The sequence below is a fragment of the Acipenser ruthenus genome, chromosome 20 (assembly GCF_902713425.1).
Source record: "Acipenser ruthenus chromosome 20, fAciRut3.2 maternal haplotype, whole genome shotgun sequence".
Taxonomy (NCBI): Eukaryota; Metazoa; Chordata; class Actinopteri; order Acipenseriformes; family Acipenseridae; genus Acipenser; species Acipenser ruthenus.
The window spans coordinates 30,684,472-30,703,716 of NC_081208.1; the positions used below are offsets into that span (position 1 = coordinate 30,684,472).

The 19,245-nt window shown below is 43.1% G+C and overlaps 1 protein-coding gene across 1 annotated transcript; it reads right to left on the minus strand.

Annotated features, from left to right (window-relative positions):
- Positions 1 to 1,967: 1,967 nt before the first annotated feature.
- Positions 1,968 to 17,486, minus strand: LOC117425416 (72 kDa type IV collagenase-like). Its single transcript, XM_034042344.3, has 13 exons — positions 16,973 to 17,486; positions 15,998 to 16,224; positions 15,205 to 15,353; positions 14,598 to 14,726; positions 14,162 to 14,335; positions 11,613 to 11,786; positions 7,094 to 7,267; positions 6,685 to 6,840; positions 6,432 to 6,558; positions 4,513 to 4,649; positions 3,920 to 4,079; positions 3,586 to 3,695; positions 1,968 to 2,703 (listed from the first exon to the last, which is right to left on the minus strand). Exons 1-13 carry the CDS (start codon positions 17,114 to 17,116, stop codon positions 2,600 to 2,602), a joined length of 1,965 nt encoding a protein of 654 aa, XP_033898235.2. The 5' UTR covers positions 17,117 to 17,486; the 3' UTR covers positions 1,968 to 2,599.
- Positions 17,487 to 19,245: the final 1,759 nt, after the last annotated feature.

Below are 19,245 nucleotides of genomic sequence, written 5' to 3' on the forward strand. Positions count from 1 at the left end.
CCTCGTTGGCCCCAAGGGGGGTGGGGGGTGAGACGCCCTTCCCAGGTGGGTCAGACCTGAAAAACAGCTGGAGTTACAGACGACGCAGGACACACCCTTAATGAGCGATACAGACAGGTTATACAGCGTAGTCACCGAGCCTGCAGTTCTAGACATGTCTACAGTGGAGCGAGCTGTTGTAGGAAGGTTCTTTAAAATATGTTTAATTATAAGGTTAAAACAGTATTGAAAAAAAAAAAAAAGTTTTTTTTTTCTTAAATGTATCTTCTTACAAATCCAGAATGTCTTTGTTATTATAACCTGTTTTGTTTACTGTCAAAAAAGAATATATTTCTGTGCAAGATTATTTAAATTAACTGCTGAGAGTTTCTGTGGGAGCTATTATTATTGCATGTGACCAGTTTCTAGCGTCTTTTTTTTAGTTTATGTTCACAACATTTTAAGGATTTTAAACCTTAAGGACTTTTAAGTTAAGATGCTTTGAAAATGAGTTGAAACAAATAAACCTAATTGCATTGTTTTTAATTTGCAAAACATCAACTGGAACTGTGCATGTACAACTGTAGCTTTTAATTCTGTTATAGCATCCATTGGCCAGGAGAGGGCAGTCTGCAGTAACAACCCATCCCCAAAAAAACCCAAACCAGATTATTTTTGGGATTGTAATTCGGCTCAGTTTTGTGAAAACCAGTGCTTCAGTGCAGAAGGGCTGTGCTCAGCATTACGCACTGATATTACTGAATTTAAGAGCACCCCTTACACAACTATATCCAGCTGCAACCTAATTTTGCCTCTTAATCCTGAACCCAACTGTATTCTCATAGTGTAAATCCCTATACATAGATGTAATGTAGGCTTTGTATCAAAAGCTGATTTGAAAATGGGTTTACCCCGTGTTTTATTTCGTCACACACACACACACACACACACAGAGCAGATATTTCCAGCACAGAATGGAATTATATTTCAGTGCAGTCTCACTGCACACTGCCTAGTTTCATTCTCCTTTAAATCACAACCACACTTAGAATCACTAACCGCTAAGATTCCCATCACATCATTGCTCGTGAGTGAACAGAGAATTGTGAGGGTCTGGAACCAACTCCCCAGTAATGTTGTTGAAGCTGACACCCTGGGATCCTTCAAGAAGCTGCTTGATGAGATTCTGGGATCAATAAGCTACTAACAACCAAACGAGCAAGATGGGCCGAATGGGGCCTCCTCTCGTTTGTAAACTTTCTTATGTTCTTATAAGTGGCACCTGCTCAATTTGACACGCTGGCTGTACTAAATCCACAATCACATGGGTTGTGTCATTCCTCATTGGCTTCATGGCCGTATCAGTGAATTGTGTTTCTAGGTTCTATGTTCCCTTCCTTTGCCAGCCATTGTCTAGGACTGCTGCATAACCCATCGAGGACAGCTCTATTGTTTTATTTGGACACAGCAGTGTTGCACATCAAGCTGGCACTGTCACTCTGGAAGCTGACCACTTTGTTGACAAGCAGCGATTGCAGATTGCATGAACAATGAAACTACTATTAGAAATCAACACAATCTAAATATGTAATGGATCTAAGCATTTGCAATGCAAATGTATACAAAGAATCCAGCAATAGTTCTTTTGAAATAAATGAAACCTTTCTGTGCCCATTACCAAGAGCAAAGCAGTGTGCAAACACTGGGCCCGATTCACAAAACGGACTGTTTTAAGGAATGTTTTTTTTTTATGAATGTTTATAACATTTCTTAAGTAATAAAGAGAATACATTACAAACACTCTAAAATGGTTACAGAAAATGTAAAACTGCAAACTTAACTTAAGTTTTGTGAAGAGATCAAAATTCCATATTGATACAGAAGATTCTATTCCCAAATGCTCCCCGAAATGAACAGCAAATTGTAGATTAACAACCATGTTGTTAAATAAAAAAAATAAAAAACACACACACACGTTCAAACAGGGCGAGGTTTCCAAATTTTTTTTTTTTTTTTAAAACAAAGCATAGTAACAAAAGTGCACAAAGCAAATTACCAGCGTCCTCGTTGTCAAGTTAATACAAAACAACCCACCCAAAAAACAAGTTACAACAAAAAGATAATATTAAACTTTAATGACAGTCGCTTGTCATGACTCCATCATGCAACACACTACATACAAACCTTAGGCAACCTGTGCCATGGATTGTTCTGAACTGCACGTAAAATATTAGCAACAATGATATGAAAGTGAACAGGTGACCTCGTCAAGGCATTTGTTACAAAACCCAAAGTGCTTTAAAAATAAAAAGATCTGTCCTTTATTTATTAAAACAGAATAATAATATGTCACAGCCAATGGAATAATATTCGTGTGGACATTCCCAATACAGTACCCATACTATAGAGGGCAATGGTACAGGTCCTGTTTCTAAATGATGAAAGAAATTCGATACTGCATGTGGTTTATTTGGACACTCAGCTGGAATATCAGCGCTGGTACTCGGGTGACTACTGGAACCATTACCAGGCTGGATCACAAATGAGTGCTGACTCCAGCTGTGGCTTATAGGGAGGGATGGCTATGCTGGGGTTATATACAGTGAGTGTTTCACTCAGCTCAGCAGCCCAGCCAGTCAGATTTCACACTTCCCACTTTCACAATCTTCAGATTGGTGTCATCCATCTTGAGATAGTACCAGTCCTTAAAGAAGTAGGTGAAACCTGGATCACAAGGAGAGAGAGACAGTTACAAAATGGAACAGGGCTTTTTGAGGATTGCTGTTATTACTGCATTTTCTATTGAAAAAAATAATGCAATATGTAAATATACCATAAGAGTTATTGCAAAAGTAAGTCAGCAACAGTTAATTGAGAGTATAAGCACATTCATAAATTAAATAGGTAATTTATACAGAGACATATAATTACTGAAAGCAGCAGTCCTTAAAACAGTAAATTCAGTTAATAAAATAGTTTCATGAAACAAACTTATTTTTTCAAAATAACTTGTAGCATTGACCACATATTTCTAGTATTAATACTGAATATTCAAATCTGGTATTCATATCACAAGGTGCCCTTCCTTGATCATTCTACGTTTACCTTTGCATAGAAACTTACAGAATCAAAACACACAATCAAAAACCTAAGGTAAAACAGACGAGCTTCATTGAGATTTTCTATTTCTAAAACACTCCTGCGATTCACTGCTGGGTTTGCTTCTAGCAAAGCTGATTAACAGGTCGACACAGGCAGCTTTGTAAAGCAGCACAGGCATGCTCTATTAACTGCTGCTTCGCTCGGGAGGTGAAACAGTACTGAGAAAGAAACGTAGGCCCATGAATCTTGACCAATACCTCACACAATTACAAATGCTTGTCTTCACAAAAGGGCAAACACTGGAAAGCGACTCGAGAATAGTCGTCTTGAAGATCTTGTTGTTTTTGGGGGCACAGTGCCAGACTCGATGAGGGGGTTGGCTGCCTTCCTCTAACCACTAGAAATATATGTCTCCAGGAAGTCTCCAAGCAGACAGCAACACTCCAGCTAGCCTCCAAGCCCTGCTTTGTGAGGAGCTCACCCAGCAGCCCGCACCCAGCTTACCATCACCATTAAACTGGAAGGCAGCGCCTAGACTGTCCGGCACTCCATTCCAGGCGTCTGCAATGAACTTGGGGAAGCCAGGGTCCATCTTCTTCTTCACCTCGTTGTATCTGAAAGAGATCAGGAGGAGACGACGCGCTTCTTTACTGTGCTATTTTTATGAGCGGTTCAACCGTGCCTGCCACTACTACTCTGCATATACCACAGGATACTGCCCACCTCTTAGATAACACAAGACATATGGGACATACTATGCTAAAAGGAGTGCGATTCCCTGCTTTATATTGTAAAATGTAATTGTTTTTTTATATTTTAATGAATAAATAAAGCTCACCTCCAGAACTTGTCCCCTGCAAAGAGGTAGGTCTTCTTGTTCTTCTGGAAGGAGAAAGCTGCATCAACACGGTCCAGATCAGCAGGCAGCCCCAGAGAGGAGATCTTCTTCGGATGCCCTTTCTCCAGATTGCTGGCTGAATAGACCCAGTACTTATTGCCTGCAGGAGAAAACACGTTCTGAATCAACGGTACAGCTTCATCAGGGACCAGGCCACTGGGGAAGCAATGAAAAGTGGTTGGAAGCAATAGCAGAAAAGGAAAATGATGGCACTGTTAACTTTGCTTCAACAGGGGGAGCGGGTACAGACTGAGAATCTAGGAGGGGCAGTTCAGCAAAATGCTTTTCCATGGTCAGCCACAACGGGACTGTCTGTATCTTGTGAAAGCTTCTCAACCAAATACAGGACTGCAAGGCTATCTTTGAAAAGAATAAAACTAATTTAAAACGCTATGAAACTAGCAAAAAGGACACTGGATATTAAATGAACTGCTCCTCCTGCAACAGTTTTTTTTTTTTTTGTTGCTAGTTTTATACAGTTGTATTCCTCTCCCGGGCACTTGCTTCTAAAGCACGTGAACCTCACACAGTACCTGAGAAGAACACAGTCTTCTCCTCCTGAGGGATCTCATACACGGCATCGATGGTTTCTGGCAGCTCAGACCAGAAGGTGGCCACGAGCATGGGGCCTGTGGGCTTTCCCCTGGGATTGGTGGTCCTCCATAGGAATCTGAAAGAAAATCACAATGAACCGATTCATCGGCACATCTGTTTCCCTTCACTGTCGGCACCAAGAAGCCAAAAGTGCAAACTTGTAATTGCCTGCCTTTCATACACACTGAGTTTAAAACAATTCTGTCTTCAGGAGACCTACTTTCTATTAGAAAAGGCTGGGAAGTACTGTAAGCAAGTGGTCGGGGTGCTCTGGTGCACTAACTTCCAGCAGGATTCAATCTCCTCCAGCTGTAAAAACTCTGCTGCCAAACATTTTAAAAGCATTTAAATTTATCTAACTGCGATACAGTGTTACCCAGGAGTTCATGTCGGTTAATTGCACAAATTATGGTAGCGCCGCTGAGACATAAAATCCAAAAGCATGTAGATGTTTACTTAAAAACAGAACTTCAGCCTGTTTGGCGGTCAGGACTCCTGTGCTTGAAAGAGAACAACTGCCGTCGGAGGAGGGGAGCTGGAAGGAGAAGCACTGTGTTAAATGGGGGGCAGGCAGAGGCATGTTTTCATTCAGCAGCACCAAGCAATACAGCACTGGTGAAGACTGGGGGTGCACCACAAGAGACCAGCCTAGCTAAGAGGAGGAACAGCCAACACTCCTGCCAGATGACATTGAAGCTCCCATTTTAAACAGGGAGGAACGACGAATAAACCTTCAAAGCCTCCCTATGAAACAGTTTCTGAAAGCACACACAGATTTCAAAACCTTGATTTCTCGTCTCAACCCTGTCCCCAGGGACCCACAGACTTTCTGGTCATCCATCCACAGAAAGCTGTTATGAGATCGCTGCAGTTAAGAAAAAACGCAGGGTTTTATTTTCAAATTCCTCGGCGCTCTCAAGAGTGTTAGTCATAGCACTGTTTACCTAGGAAGTGATAGCGTACAGCACAGGCTACAGAGTTCAGTCAAAAAAGAAAGGTGACTGGAGATACTAAAAACAACGGGATCTGTGGTTTTGCAACAACCCAGTGTGACAGGATAGCGACAGGAAAGAGACTCCGAGGCACAGAAGCTGCAGTTCAAGCGCTAACACGCACTTTAATAAACAGAAATACACACAAAACTGCTGTCAGGCTGGACATGCATCTTCACTGAACAGAGCTTTTAAACAAACACCAAACTCCCCTCCCTCTTAACAGAGCCCTGGGTTCTCCTTTTATAGAATGTGGCTCCCAATTAGCACCAATTATTCCATTAAGGAGCAGCCACAATCTCACATGTTTTTGGCAGGGACAGGAATTAACCCCATCCATGCCAACTACTACCAAAACACCACAATATTTACAGGCAGAGCTCTTGCCACACCCAGATTATTTTGTTTATAATGTCTGGTCTCAGTGCAGAAAGAAAGTATGCCAAACTTTATATTAGATTTGTATACATCCCAATGCCTTCACTGGACCTACATGCAGGAGAGGTAAGTCTGGTTGCTGTGGTCAGCTCTCACAACCCTTTTAGGGTCATTTCAGCTCATCTGAAGTACAGAAAAAACAAAAAACCTAATAGTGGAATCTGGAGCGGGGCGTGCCTGTTTATGTTTCTACTTCCTATTCTGTTTTTCTTCGGAATTAAAAAAAAAACAAAAAAACACACACACACACACACACAACAAGCCACACCACAAACAAATCACTCAAAAACGCTAAGCCTTGAGAAACGATGCAACACGCAAGAGGCAGAGGTGGTACTGCATTAACAGGAATTGAAAATGCCCTGTAACAAGTCTAAAGTCTGCACAACAGCAGGGTCAGTCTGTACAATGAATTCCTTTTGCATTACCTGTCTTTGAAGAAGAATGTTTCTCCCCTGATCTGGGCCACGCCATCGAAGACAATGTCCTCCTGACACAAATCCATGGGGGTGACCGGGCCCTGGGTCGGTGGCACGGGTTTATCCATAGGTGCTCCTGTAGCAGACAAACAGAGAACATCTTGTCAGATATACCTTGTTTCACTGGGCATAACTCGAAATCACAGATTGGAGGAGGCTTGTCTAGAAACGTAGAACTCTGTTGCACAGAGCACTGTTTTACCGTAGAGCTCCTGAATTCCTTTGATGTCATCGTTGGAGAGGCGGAAGTTCTTTGTGTATGTGTACATGGGAGCCATCAAAGCTCCTGGATCATGGGAATGCTCCAGACCCAAGGCATGGCCAAACTCATGGGCAGCAACCAGGAAGAGACTGTAACCTAGGAAACGAGTGCAGGAAAACACTGAATACAATTCAAATCTCACTCAATGAAAACAACCTCCTGTTCTTTCAAAAGCAAGTTAAGGACAACAGATCTCACGCCAGGACTTCTAAACGGAAGAGCAGACGACATTTGTTTTTTTTAATTGACTATAGAAAGAGATTTACTTTTCTTTCTGCATATATTCGGACAACAAAAGAAACGCAATAGTTTGTGCGCTGGCAGGCAGCCCATGTTGACTTCGCTGTACCCTGATCAGGGCAGAAGCCCCACTTGCGGTCATCATCATAGCTGCTCGTGGTCGCACACCACATTTTGCCGTCGCTGCGTCCCTCGGAGGTGCAGGAGTCATAGGTCTTTCCCAGGAAGGTGAAGGGGTAGACGCAGGGAGAGCCGTCAGCATTCCCACCAACCGTGGACATGGCTGCAAAGAGAGCACAGGTACCACACATTGCAATTAGAATTAGTGGTGGCAGCTACTGGAAATCGGAAGTCTTGCAACGTATGGAGGCTCCATGACTGTCTAAGAACACTGGGGCTGGGACCCACGAAAGAAGTGGATTTTACACGCAGAGGGTCTGTTTATACTGCAGCAATGCATACTGGTGAACTGTTGGTCTAATAACATTTGTGTTTCACAGTTTGCTTGTCGTTGTTGTTGTTTGGGTTTTAACACAGATACATTACAACAGAGAACAGCAACAGGATGAGCTGAATAGTTGACCTGGTTTCTAGTATCAGAAAATGTGTTAATATGAACATGGGTTAATTAATATAGATTACCCAGGTGCGAAACAGGGTGGGTGGAAATTTTATTAAACAATTAAAAAATGCTATAATATTATAATAAATATTATATACAAGACAAAAACAAAATGTTTTAAATTCAATTAATGATTAATTAAATACAACTCGGTATTCTGTACTACTGTTTTGTTTGATTAAATAAAAAAATTATATATATATATATATATATATATATATATATATATATATATATATATATATATATATATAATGTGTAGTATGAAGATATATACGGTAGGTCAAAAGTGTAAGATGTAGCAGCAGCCTATGTTCACAGTTCTGTATGTTGCAACAAATGTTCATAAAACCGAAGAAATCTGCCGACATGTAAGAACTTGATCGAGAGCCATTCTAAATAAACCTGCATCCAACACCAGACAGGAAGCAGCACTTACAAACGCCTCTCCTTTGCCAGCTCGCTCTGCGTTTATTAAAGCATTGCTACTTTGTATCAGAGTGCTGGTTTCTAAACATTGAGTGCACTTTCACATATTGGAGGCTATCTCTAACCTGACTTAAAAATCAAATCGCTTCGATCTGTTTTATTGTTATTATTTATTGATATTATTATTTATTGTTATTTTGTAATCTTTACTACTTCTTGATGCTGCAGACTTCTTTCTGTTTCAGCCGACATGTAAAGCGCTTTGAGATGCTGCAGTATGAAAGGCGCTACAGAAATAAAATAAATTGAAATCGAATTCAATGAGTCGTTGTTTAAATCTAAAAACATCAGGTTCGGTCCTATTATTAAATGTTATTTTGAATGGTATTCAGATTTGCCACTATTAAAATCTCTGGGGACAGTGGTGTTAGCCTGGATCTGAATCCACAACTAGGTGCACATCCTCTCTAATTCCATTGTAACATCTGGAGAAAGCTGCTGATGCCAAGCACTGAACAAAAGAGCCCTTTGTAACAAACCCCGCTGCTGCATTCCCAAAACGAGAGGCAGCAGTCGCTTGGTAATGTCCTCGAGTCTGGAGAATCAGCAGCACTGCAGGGCTGGACACAAACTCAAACCACTGGAAACAGCAGCTCCGCTGGGACCCTCCAGTGAGGATCGTTCACAAACTCAAACCACTGGAAACAGCAGCTCCGCTGGGACCCTCCAGTGAGGATCGTTCACAAACTCAAACCACTGGAAACAGCAGCTCCGCTGGGACCCTCCAGTGAGGATCGTTCACAAACTCAAACCACTGGAAACAGCAGCTCCGCTGGGACCCTCCAGTGAGGATCGTTCACAAACTCAAACCACTGGAAACAGCAGCTCCGCTGGGACCCTCCAGTGAGGATCGTTCACAAACTCAAACCACTGGAAACAGCAGCTCCGCTGGGACCCTCCAGTGAGGATCGTTCACAAACTCAAACCACTGGAAACAGCAGCTCCGCTGGGACCCTCCAGTGAGGATCGTTCACAAACTCAAACCACTGGAAACAGCAGCTCCGCTGGGACCCTCCAGTGAGGATCGTTCACAAACTCAAACCACTGGAAACAGCAGCTCCGCTGGGACCCTCCAGTGAGGATCGTTCACAAACTCAAACCACTGGAAACAGCAGCTCCGCTGGGACCCTCCAGTGAGGATCGTTCACAAACTCAAACCACTGGAAACAGCAGCTCCGCTGGGACCCTCCAGTGAGGATCGTTCACAAACTCAAACCACTGGAAACAGCAGCTCCGCTGGGACCCTCCAGTGAGGATCGTTCACAAACTCAAACCACTGGAAACAGCAGCTCCGCTGGGACCCTCCAGTGAGGATCGTTCACAAACTCAAACCACTGGAAACAGCAGCTCCGCTGGGACCCTCCAGTGAGGATCGTTCACAAACTCAAACCACTGGAAACAGCAGCTCCGCTGGGACCCTCCAGTGAGGATCGTTCACAAACTCAAACCACTGGAAACAGCAGCTCCGCTGGGACCCTCCAGTGAGGATCGTTCACAAACTCAAACCACTGGAAACAGCAGCTCCGCTGGGACCCTCCAGTGAGGATCGTTCACAAACTCAAACCACTGGAAACAGCAGCTCCGCTGGGACCCTCCAGTGAGGATCGTTCACAAACTCAAACCACTGGAAACAGCAGCTCCGCTGGGACCCTCCAGTGAGGATCGTTCACAAACTCAAACCACTGGAAACAGCAGCTCCGCTGGGACCCTCCAGTGAGGATCGTTCACAAACTCAAACCACTGGAAACAGCAGCTCCGCTGGGACCCTCCAGTGAGGATCGTTCACAAACTCAAACCACTGGAAACAGCAGCTCCGCTGGGACCCTCCAGTGAGGATCGTTCACAAACTCAAACCACTGGAAACAGCAGCTCCGCTGGGACCCTCCAGTGAGGATCGTTCACAAACTCAAACCACTGGAAACAGCAGCTCCGCTGGGACCCTCCAGTGAGGATCGTTCACAAACTCAAACCACTGGAAACAGCAGCTCCGCTGGGACCCTCCAGTGAGGATCGTTCACAAACTCAAACCACTGGAAACAGCAGCTCCGCTGGGACCCTCCAGTGAGGATCGTTCACAAACTCAAACCACTGGAAACAGCAGCTCCGCTGGGACCCTCCAGTGAGGATCGTTAATGATAATTGGTGTGATTAGAACAAAAATCTCTGCTGGAAATCTCCGCCGCCTTTCTTTGTCCCTTTCGAACGCAAGTTGTTTATAAGGGTAAGGGACAAATACACAAGTGTCCCATAGTAAAATCATAGCAAAGTGTAATAAAGCACAGCGAAAGCAGGGCAAAGCATCGGTAAGCATTGTAAAGAATAGCTGTGTATGGTAAAGCATTTTAACATAAAACTATGTTAAATGCTTAGTATAACCATGGGAAAAGCTGGCAAAGCTGCAAAAATACTGTGGTTATCTTTTATAAGGGAGACTTTTTTCTGTCCTTGTTCTTTAATAATAAAGGACAACTGTGTTCATTCTTAAAAACTGAACTGCCTACACCCTGCAATCCAGGCAGTGACCTTTTCATCTAACATGTCTTGTCTCAAGTATTTTAAAAATGGAAACTAGTTCAACAGCTGCCATAACATATGAAAGTCCTCTGCTTTCCCAGCGTTAATGGCAATTTGGCATGGTGTCGGTCCAGCCGCCATCCAGCGTAAATAGGCCTGTTCAAGCAATGCACCAGAAGCCTTGTAACTGACTCACCCGGAACACTTTTCCTGGCTGCACTTTAATTAGCCACATAAAATGTACACTCATCACTTTTCAGAGACCAGATTGCATACAAGCATGAAGCAAGGCTGAATCCTCAGTCAACTCGAAACAGATGAACGATCTGGCTTGACTGCTTCCTGTTACACTCCACTGTGCAGACAGACTTTGCACAATGGAAACACTCCGAGCCAGCGCACCATAAAGTTTAACAGACAGCTATCTTAAAAACATTACAGGCAGAAGTGAGGCTTTCTGCTTCAAAAGACTTGTATATATTGAAAGACAAGGCACTAACTACCAAGACTCTGCAGGTTATAGGGTTATACATACGTGGTCACTTTGCACTGCTGCTGTGGAAAAAAAAAACACATCTGAAAAAAATGCACAGAAGCGTATAAGATCAGTAATCAAACATTTTGCCTTCAGTGTTGTATGACTTGCTAAGGGTGTGTGTTTAGTATTGAGCTGGACCCTTAAAAATAGTTTACTGCAGTATATTATGGGACTTGCATAGTTTAGTAAAGCATAGTAAAGGGTAATAAAACACAGCTAAGGGCAGAAGTATGGTGAACCCTTGTGAAATAATGTGAAGCACGGCTAACACATGGTATATGTTGCACGTGACAAACTGAAACCATGGTAAGAGGGAGGAACTCCTCAAGATGACATATAAGAGTCAATGCAAATACACTTGGTCGTGTTCGTCTTCAGCATGAATCTTGTTGCCGCAGTGTCTTGATCACCGCCCCCTACACAGCTATAAAGTCTACCAGCAAAGCAGCACACATGCAAAGTCACCTGTCTCTGGACAGAAGCCGTAGGTCTTGTCCTTGTCGTAGTCTTCCGTGGTGCCGCACCAGCGGTAGCCATCAGTCCTCCCCTCCGTGGTGCAGCTCTCGTATTTGGTGCCTTGAAAGTTGAAGGGGAACTTGCAGGGGGCGCCCTCGGCATTGCCTCCCAGAGTGAACAGCACTGAGGAACGAAGCACACACACAGTTAGGCAAGTGTATAAAATACTGTTTCATGTAAGCTGCACTGCTAACGACAGCCCTGGTACCAGCGATGCCTCTGCAGGAACATATTATCTGAGAAGGAGGATGTGAAAACTGCTTTATAGAATCACTGGTTAACAGAATCAACTGTGTATTGTAATTATTATTATTATTATTTGTTTATTTAGCAGACGCCTTTATCCAAGGCGACATACAGAGACTAGGGTGTGTGAACTATGCATCAGCTGCAGAGTCACTTACAACTACGTCTCACCCGAAAGACGGAGCACAAGGAGGTTAAGTGACATGCTCAGGGTCACACAATGAGTCAGTGGCTGAGGTGGGATTTGAACCGGGGACCTCCTGGTTACAAGTCCTTTTCTTTAACCACTGGACCACACAGCCTCCTAATTAAAAGTTGCATTCTCATTGCCATTCAATGGCTTCATTATATCAACTGCTGAATGTGATCAAAGCGAAGGTGTACTAACACAATCGTATTAAGATTTTTTTTTTTTTTTTTTACTGTACTTTGAAAAACAGAGTTGCTTTTATCACTGAGATGGAGTGTTGCTTTACAGCTGTGCTGGTCTTAATACTTCACTAATCCAATCCACAGTGGAACTCACCAACAGAATTCTTTGTCGCATTAAAAGCACATTTCCATGAAATGTTTCCCAAACTAGAGTAACAAGTTATCTTTCATCTTGTAATGTTCCCACTGCAAAGCTGCTGTGTTTACTCATGCCAAACAAGCTTCGTATTTAATCTAATTTAATTAGGAGCAAAATGGCAAAATGACAGCTTTAGCTTTACAGCTCAGATAAATGGGTTTTCCATTTCTAGGGCAAGCTCTGCTATTTTTTTTCCCTAATCTCATCAGGAAATGCCTGTGGTGGTGCACTGAAAATCAAGATGTTTTGACACTAAAAAAAATCTTGATCACGATATAGAAAGAAAACAAAATCTTACATTTCATTTTAAATCCATCTCTAACAAACTGTAGTTTGATGAAACTTTGCAGCTGGCAAGTCTACGATGTTGTGCTGCTCAAATGACTCATATTCTAGATAATCACTCGCACACACACAGCTGCATGCTTACTAATTCCCTTTCCAGCTATTGTTGGGACGCTGGCTGGTAATACTTTAAATATAAGTACAAGTACAGCTTCATATACATTGCGCGAGTAAAGAGGAGGGGTTGGGGGTTGCAGATATAACCTACTATCCGTTTTCCAATCGCTATAATTTGATCTTTGTAACTATAATATTAAACTGCTAGTGAAAGCAGATTCCGCTTCTGGCGTCTTATCAATGTATCCTAGCGATGGGACTCTGATAAGCCTGATTGTACTTTGAAATGACATGAATTGCAGCTGAAATGCAACCCCCCTTTCAGCGCCCTTTCACAATCCCCTTGTTGGTTTATCTGGTCAGGTATCAACACACAAATCCACTCCAAGTCTCATTGGAAATGTTGATGTCACCTGAAAGTTTACTCCTGCATGTAAATCAACAGATGGGATTCATCCACCTTGTTCTTGGTCTTGCTTGACAAAGCAAAACAGTGGTGAAGAGAAGTGATGTGATCAGACAGCAGTTGCTGATGGAGCAATATTACTTCCAGACGGAATATGAGGGAGACAGAATTTCCAGGCAGATGCTCTAAACACAGGGCTTAGGTTGCTTGGGTTGAGGAAATTTGATTTCTTCTTGTCTTCAGGCATTTAAACTAAAATCTATGAGTCACATAAAAAAAAAAACACACATGCAAAACAAAAATATAGTCTTTACTATAAAAGTGTAAAAATGCTTGTTCTGCATCAGATGACACACTTATTAACTTATCTTACAAGGTAATGGGTGAAACATAAACCCTGTTACTGGGTACAAACTCCATGTGCAATCCGATACAAAGCTGCCCTCAAGAAAACACAAATGTTGTTTTGACTGGAAACATTATTTGAGTGCGTGTGTGTGTGCATCTTCTAAATAAATGGTTTCAAAACCATCATCCTGGAGACAAAAAAAACCTAAGCACTTATAATTTTCAGTCTATAACCACAAACCGGAGCATTGTAAAACACATTCTGTTTGCTCATGACTAAGGTACCACTTTTGCTATTACCCTTAAAAAAAAAAAAAAAAAAAAAAAAAAAAACAACAACACACAGTATTCAAGTACTGTGGTTGCTCTCCAAAAATGTTAACAGTTGAATTTCCGGTATGGAATTGTAAAGTGCACGCAGTATACATTATTTACAAAAGGACTTGGGAGTACATCTACTTCAAGACCCTCGTATCAAGGCTTCTATCGAGATCCAAAGCATTTTAAATGTTTCGCATCACTTACTTTCATGGGGGCAAAATCCGTACTTGGCATCGTCGTCGAAGTTGTAGGTTGTGGAGCACCACAGGAAGCCGTCGTCGCGCCCCTCGGCTGTGCAGGTATTGTACTCCTTCCCCATGAAGAGGAATGGGAACTTGCAGAATTCACCATCCGCGCTTCCATACTTCACTTTCACCACTGCAACCACACGAGAACATCCCAAATACTGCTTAACCTAAAAATATGTTTATAAAACAATCCATAAAGTTTAGTGAAGAGGGCTTTAAAAGACGCAGCTTTAGACTGACATCCAAAAAAGTTAGTACACCATGGAAGGAAGCTGTAGAACCACTAAGAAACCTGTAGCTACGGATTTCAAAGCGTAAATATAGTACATGAGAAACCAGCCCAGTCAGAACCCCCCCGCCCTTAACCCAGCGGCGTTGCAGATCCTGAGTACCTTGTCCTTCGCCGAGGGTCCAGTGCTCATCGTCGTCAAAGTGCGAGTCTCCACCCACACCTGGGCCAGGGGCAAAGGCATGAGCCAGCAGACCATCCTTCCCATCGAAGGGGTAGCCATCCCCGTGCTCTTCACAAGAGCAAGAAAGAGGAAGACACTTTAACACCGTTAGGCTACGCACCGCATGAAACACTATACTACTGTCCTTAACATTAAGAGTACCTGCTGTAACTAAGCCTGGACTGTGGTGGCTGCCTTTAGGAGTGCAGCAGTGGTACAGCTGTAGAAATTACTCTGGTATTTCGGTTATGAACCCTTGCAAAGGTTACCACTGTATTTTTTGCAGTTTTACCACTCTGTGAAGCTGGCCTGCAAGTAGAGGTGGCAAGATATTTATCTGAAGTCAAGGTCTCTTTCTTAGGGGCAATTTTCTGGCAATTGCACTGAACTGTGTGGTGTGATCCATTCCTGTGCAATTTAACAGACTGCACACAATACATGTGCACAGGATTTGTTTAAGTAGCTTAGCGCCTATGTGTGTGTGTATGTGTATACATATACATATATATATATATATATATAAATTATGATAAGAGTAGATAACTACCCCAGCGTCCGAAGTTGATCATGATATCAGCTTCCCCGTCCATGATCCTTGTGAATTTCAGCGGCGTCACGTTACTCCACACTTGAAAGGCACGAGCAAAGGCATCATCCACTACCTCTTCATCCAGGTCGGGCGTGTGTCCCAGAATCCTACAGGAGACGACACAAGACAATCATTCTAAAAACTCTCCTCAGCAACTGCAAGGACAGAAGCTCAGAGACACAATCTGCCTCAAAAGGAAAACCAAGCTGGATTCGGCGATGAGCAATTCTAGAAAGTATACCATCTCCATCACCATCAGTGTAAAACGAGACACAGGTACAAGTATTCTGACTACATATTAAATGAACCTTTGAAAGGTCAAACTGGGCATAAGAACCCAGGGGCATTCTTCACAGCTGAACACTGGGCAGAAGAACCCAGGGGCATTCTTCGCAGTTGAACACTGGGCAGAAGAACCCAGGGGCATTCTTCACAGCTGAACACTGGGCATAAGAACCCAGGGGCATTCTTCGCAGTTGAACACTGGGCAGAAGAACCCAGGGGCATTCTTCACAGCTGAACACTGGGCAGAAGAACCCAGGGGCATTCTTCACAGCTGAACACTGGGCATAAGAACCCAGGGGCATTCTTCACAGCTGAACACTGGGCAGAAGAACCCAGGGGCATTCTTCACAGCTGAACACTGGGCAGAAGAACCCAGGGGCATTCTTCGCAGTTGAATTTTCCTTCTTGCATCACAAAGCAGGTCTCAAAAGGTTAAACAACAGAGATCCCATTCGTACACGCCTACCTGTAGGTAATGCCCATCTTTTCCCACTTGGGCCTCCTGGCAAAGAAGTTATAATTAGCTACGTCTGGAACACCGCAGCGAGGCTTCTTCATCACCTCCACTGTCTTCTGATCAATCTCCCCCGTCTCGGGCAGTGAGAAGAACTTCTGCATGGTCTTCAGGGTGTCCTTGAGCACCATGAGGTTGCACCGGTCTTGTGGGCAGCCATAGAACTTGTTCAAATAGTGCTTAAAAGAGATGGAGAGGGGGATTAGCAGACTGAAGAGGCTATTCACAGCGAGACACAGGGAATGCAGGGGATGAGGAAAGCAAAGAGCTTAAGAGTGCGCTAAACAAACAAACAAACAAACAAGCAAACAAACAAAACAACAAGCCTCCCTTTACAACAGCACATACTGCCCCACTTAGTATAAAAGCATGTAGTGGGAGCCAGGACTGAAACATTATTGTTACAAACTAATATTCATAATCACATATAGAATGCTTGTGATTTCAATGACATCACTGTCTTCAAGATTACTTCAGTTACCAAGTCATTTTATTGCGATTAATAGTTTTTGTTGAACGGTTATTACTTGTCTGTAAGTAATACAACCGAGAAGTGTGACGTCAGTAAAACCCAAAAGCAATGCAGGCGAGAGACAGTCCAATTACAGACCGCATATAGTGGAAATATATTGTGCAAGTATCACCAGCTGTTTATCAAGCTCATGGTACACTGCTAATTAAATAAACACGCGACGTTGAATTAATTATTACTTAAACTCATAAAAAGTACAAAAACAATGTAAACATGATACTTTTAATGCTTTGTCTATCAAAACATTTTATTTTAGGTATCAAATAGCTCAAATTATTTAAATACACAATAATACTAGTTTTTATTTTTCCCGAACTTACACAAAATACACATCGTTTCTAAATAAGCAAGTTTACAGTAAAAAGTCAGGAAAACTAAAGTTTAAGTAAACCTACCAGTGCAATCTCTTTGTCTGTTTTTGGTTTTTCATCTCCGGGGAACTTTATGATTGGTGAGGGTGCAGCTGAAGTTTGCTGCAAAACAAAAAACTGGACGAGAAACACATTTAAAAGGTGTTTGGGCTGAAAAGCGGTCGTCATTTTGTCGAGATTTTTGTTTTGCCCTTGCTCACTGTCGACGTTTTTCACTTGAAATCCTCTTTTCACTCCAGTCTCTCAGTCACTACAGTATGTTCCTATCTGCACATCCTGCCTCTGATTTCCACAGTTTTTTCCTCTTGCATTAGCAGTTCTTTTGTTCCTGGTTTTAAGTGCATATTACTGCGCAGTCTCCAGTTCCAAGAAGATCTGGGGAACGAGGGAAGCGACTGGCAGAGATGCAGGAATGCCAATTTCTTTAAAAAGTGACGATTTGCTGAAAAAGCAAGCACGCCTCGGGATGTGCTTCAACGCGGGCGGCAGGGCGTTATTACTAACCGCGTCTGTGGATGAGGTAACAAGACCTACAACACATTTCACTTATCAAACTCTTAATGACGCCTTAGAAGATGGTGGTGTTGTTTTTATTAACTACAATTAAATTCCAATTAAATAATAATAATAAAAAAAAAAACAATTAGATTAGGACATTACCTTTAGCAGAAGCCGTTTTAACAGAATTTACACTTTTGTCTTTTAATGAAAAAAAAAACCCCTATGAATTTAAAATCCCGTGTCTTCACACTCCCCACTCCACCTCCACTCCCCACTCCCCACGATCTCCACTCGTCAGTGAATAAAACCTCGCCGTTTCATCTCCAGTTTCAAGATTTTGGGACCGTGGTGTGTTTTTGCTTCACAGTGGGTATCTCATATTCGCCTAGTCTTTTCAAATTCTCCCATCAACTCCCCTTTTGACTCGAAGCAGGACAATATTATATTCAACAGAGAGCCATGTTGCCTCTTTCCTTCCAACATCCAAAGCAGAATTCCTGTTACAGGTACACAAACTTGCGTTGTGCATGTCCACCTTCAATATATAAGGTTTTTCATTTTGAATGGGATGGCCACTAATTTGACCACTGACAGTTCCGCAGTAGGACATGCTGTAGCCACACAGACAACCCCTCTACAATAAAGCACTGTATTCTCATTAAACAAGCACATGCAGGCATTCTAACTGACCACCCAACACCTGGATCACCTCAAGATAAGCACAGTTCCATTCTTGATGGCCAGTACAGTAAGGGTGGTGGTGATCATTTTGATGTGCTGGACGAAACAAATATGTGGGCCAATAACAGGTCCTTCAGAAACATGAAAATACTCTCTGTTATAAAAGCATATAGTTAAGTATTGTACAATAATGTGCATGGTCAAGGTATAGGCTGGTCGCTCAATGTTTTGTCATGGTATAGGCTGGTTACTCAGTGCATTGTCATGGTAAAGGCTGGTCGGTCGGTGCATTGTCATGGTAAAGGCTGGTTGCTCCGTGCATTGTCATGGTAAAGGCTGGTCGCTCTGTGCATTGTCATGGTAAATGCTGGTCGCTCGGTGCATTGTCATGGTAAATGCTGGTCGCTCGGTGCATTGTCATGGTAAATGCTGGTCGCTCGGTGCATGGTCATGGTAAAGGCTGGTCGCTCGGTGCATGGTTATGGTAAAGGCTGGTCGCTCGGTGCATTGTCATGGTAAAGGCTGGTTGCTCTGTGCATTGTCATGGTAAATGCTGGCTGCTTGGTGCATTGCCATGGTAAAGGCTGGTTACTCGGTGCATTGTCATGGTATAGGCTGGTTACTCGGTGCATTGCCATGGTAAATGCTGGTCGCTCGGTGCATTGTCATGGTAAAGGCTGGTCGGTCGGCGCATTGTCATGGTAAATGCTGGTCGCTCGGTGCATGGTCATGGTAAATGCTGGTTGCTCGGTGCATTGTCATGGTAAAGTCTGGTTACTCGGTGCATTGTCATGGTAAAGGCTGGTTGCTCCGTGCATTGTCATTGTAAAGGCTGGTCGCTCGGTGCATTGTCATGGTAAAGGCTGGTCGCTCGGTGCATGGTCATGGTAAAGGCTGGTTGCTCTGTGCATTGTCATGGTAAAGGCTGGTTACTCTGTGCATTGCCATGGTAAATGCTGGCTGCTCGGTGCATTGTCATGGTAAAGGCTGGTTACTCTGTGCATTGCCATGGTAAAGGCTGGTTACTCGGTGCATTGTCATGGTATAGGCTGGTTACTCGGTGCATGGCCATGGTAAAGGCTGGTTGCTCGGTGGGTGTCCTAGCGGAGATATTA

Excerpts from the sequence above, each read along its gene's own strand:
- LOC117425416 (XM_034042344.3), bottom strand. The coding sequence starts at position 17,116 with ATGACGACCGCTTTTCAGCCCAAACACCTTTTAAATGTGTTTCTCGTC. Across the intron at positions 15,354-15,997 it reads AAGATGGGCATTACCTACAG|GATTCTGGGACACACGCCCG; the intron begins GTAGGCGTGTAC and ends CGTCTCCTGTAG. Across the intron at positions 14,336-14,597 it reads GACCCTCGGCGAAGGACAAG|TGGTGAAAGTGAAGTATGGA; the intron begins GTACTCAGGATC and ends GTGTGGTTGCAG.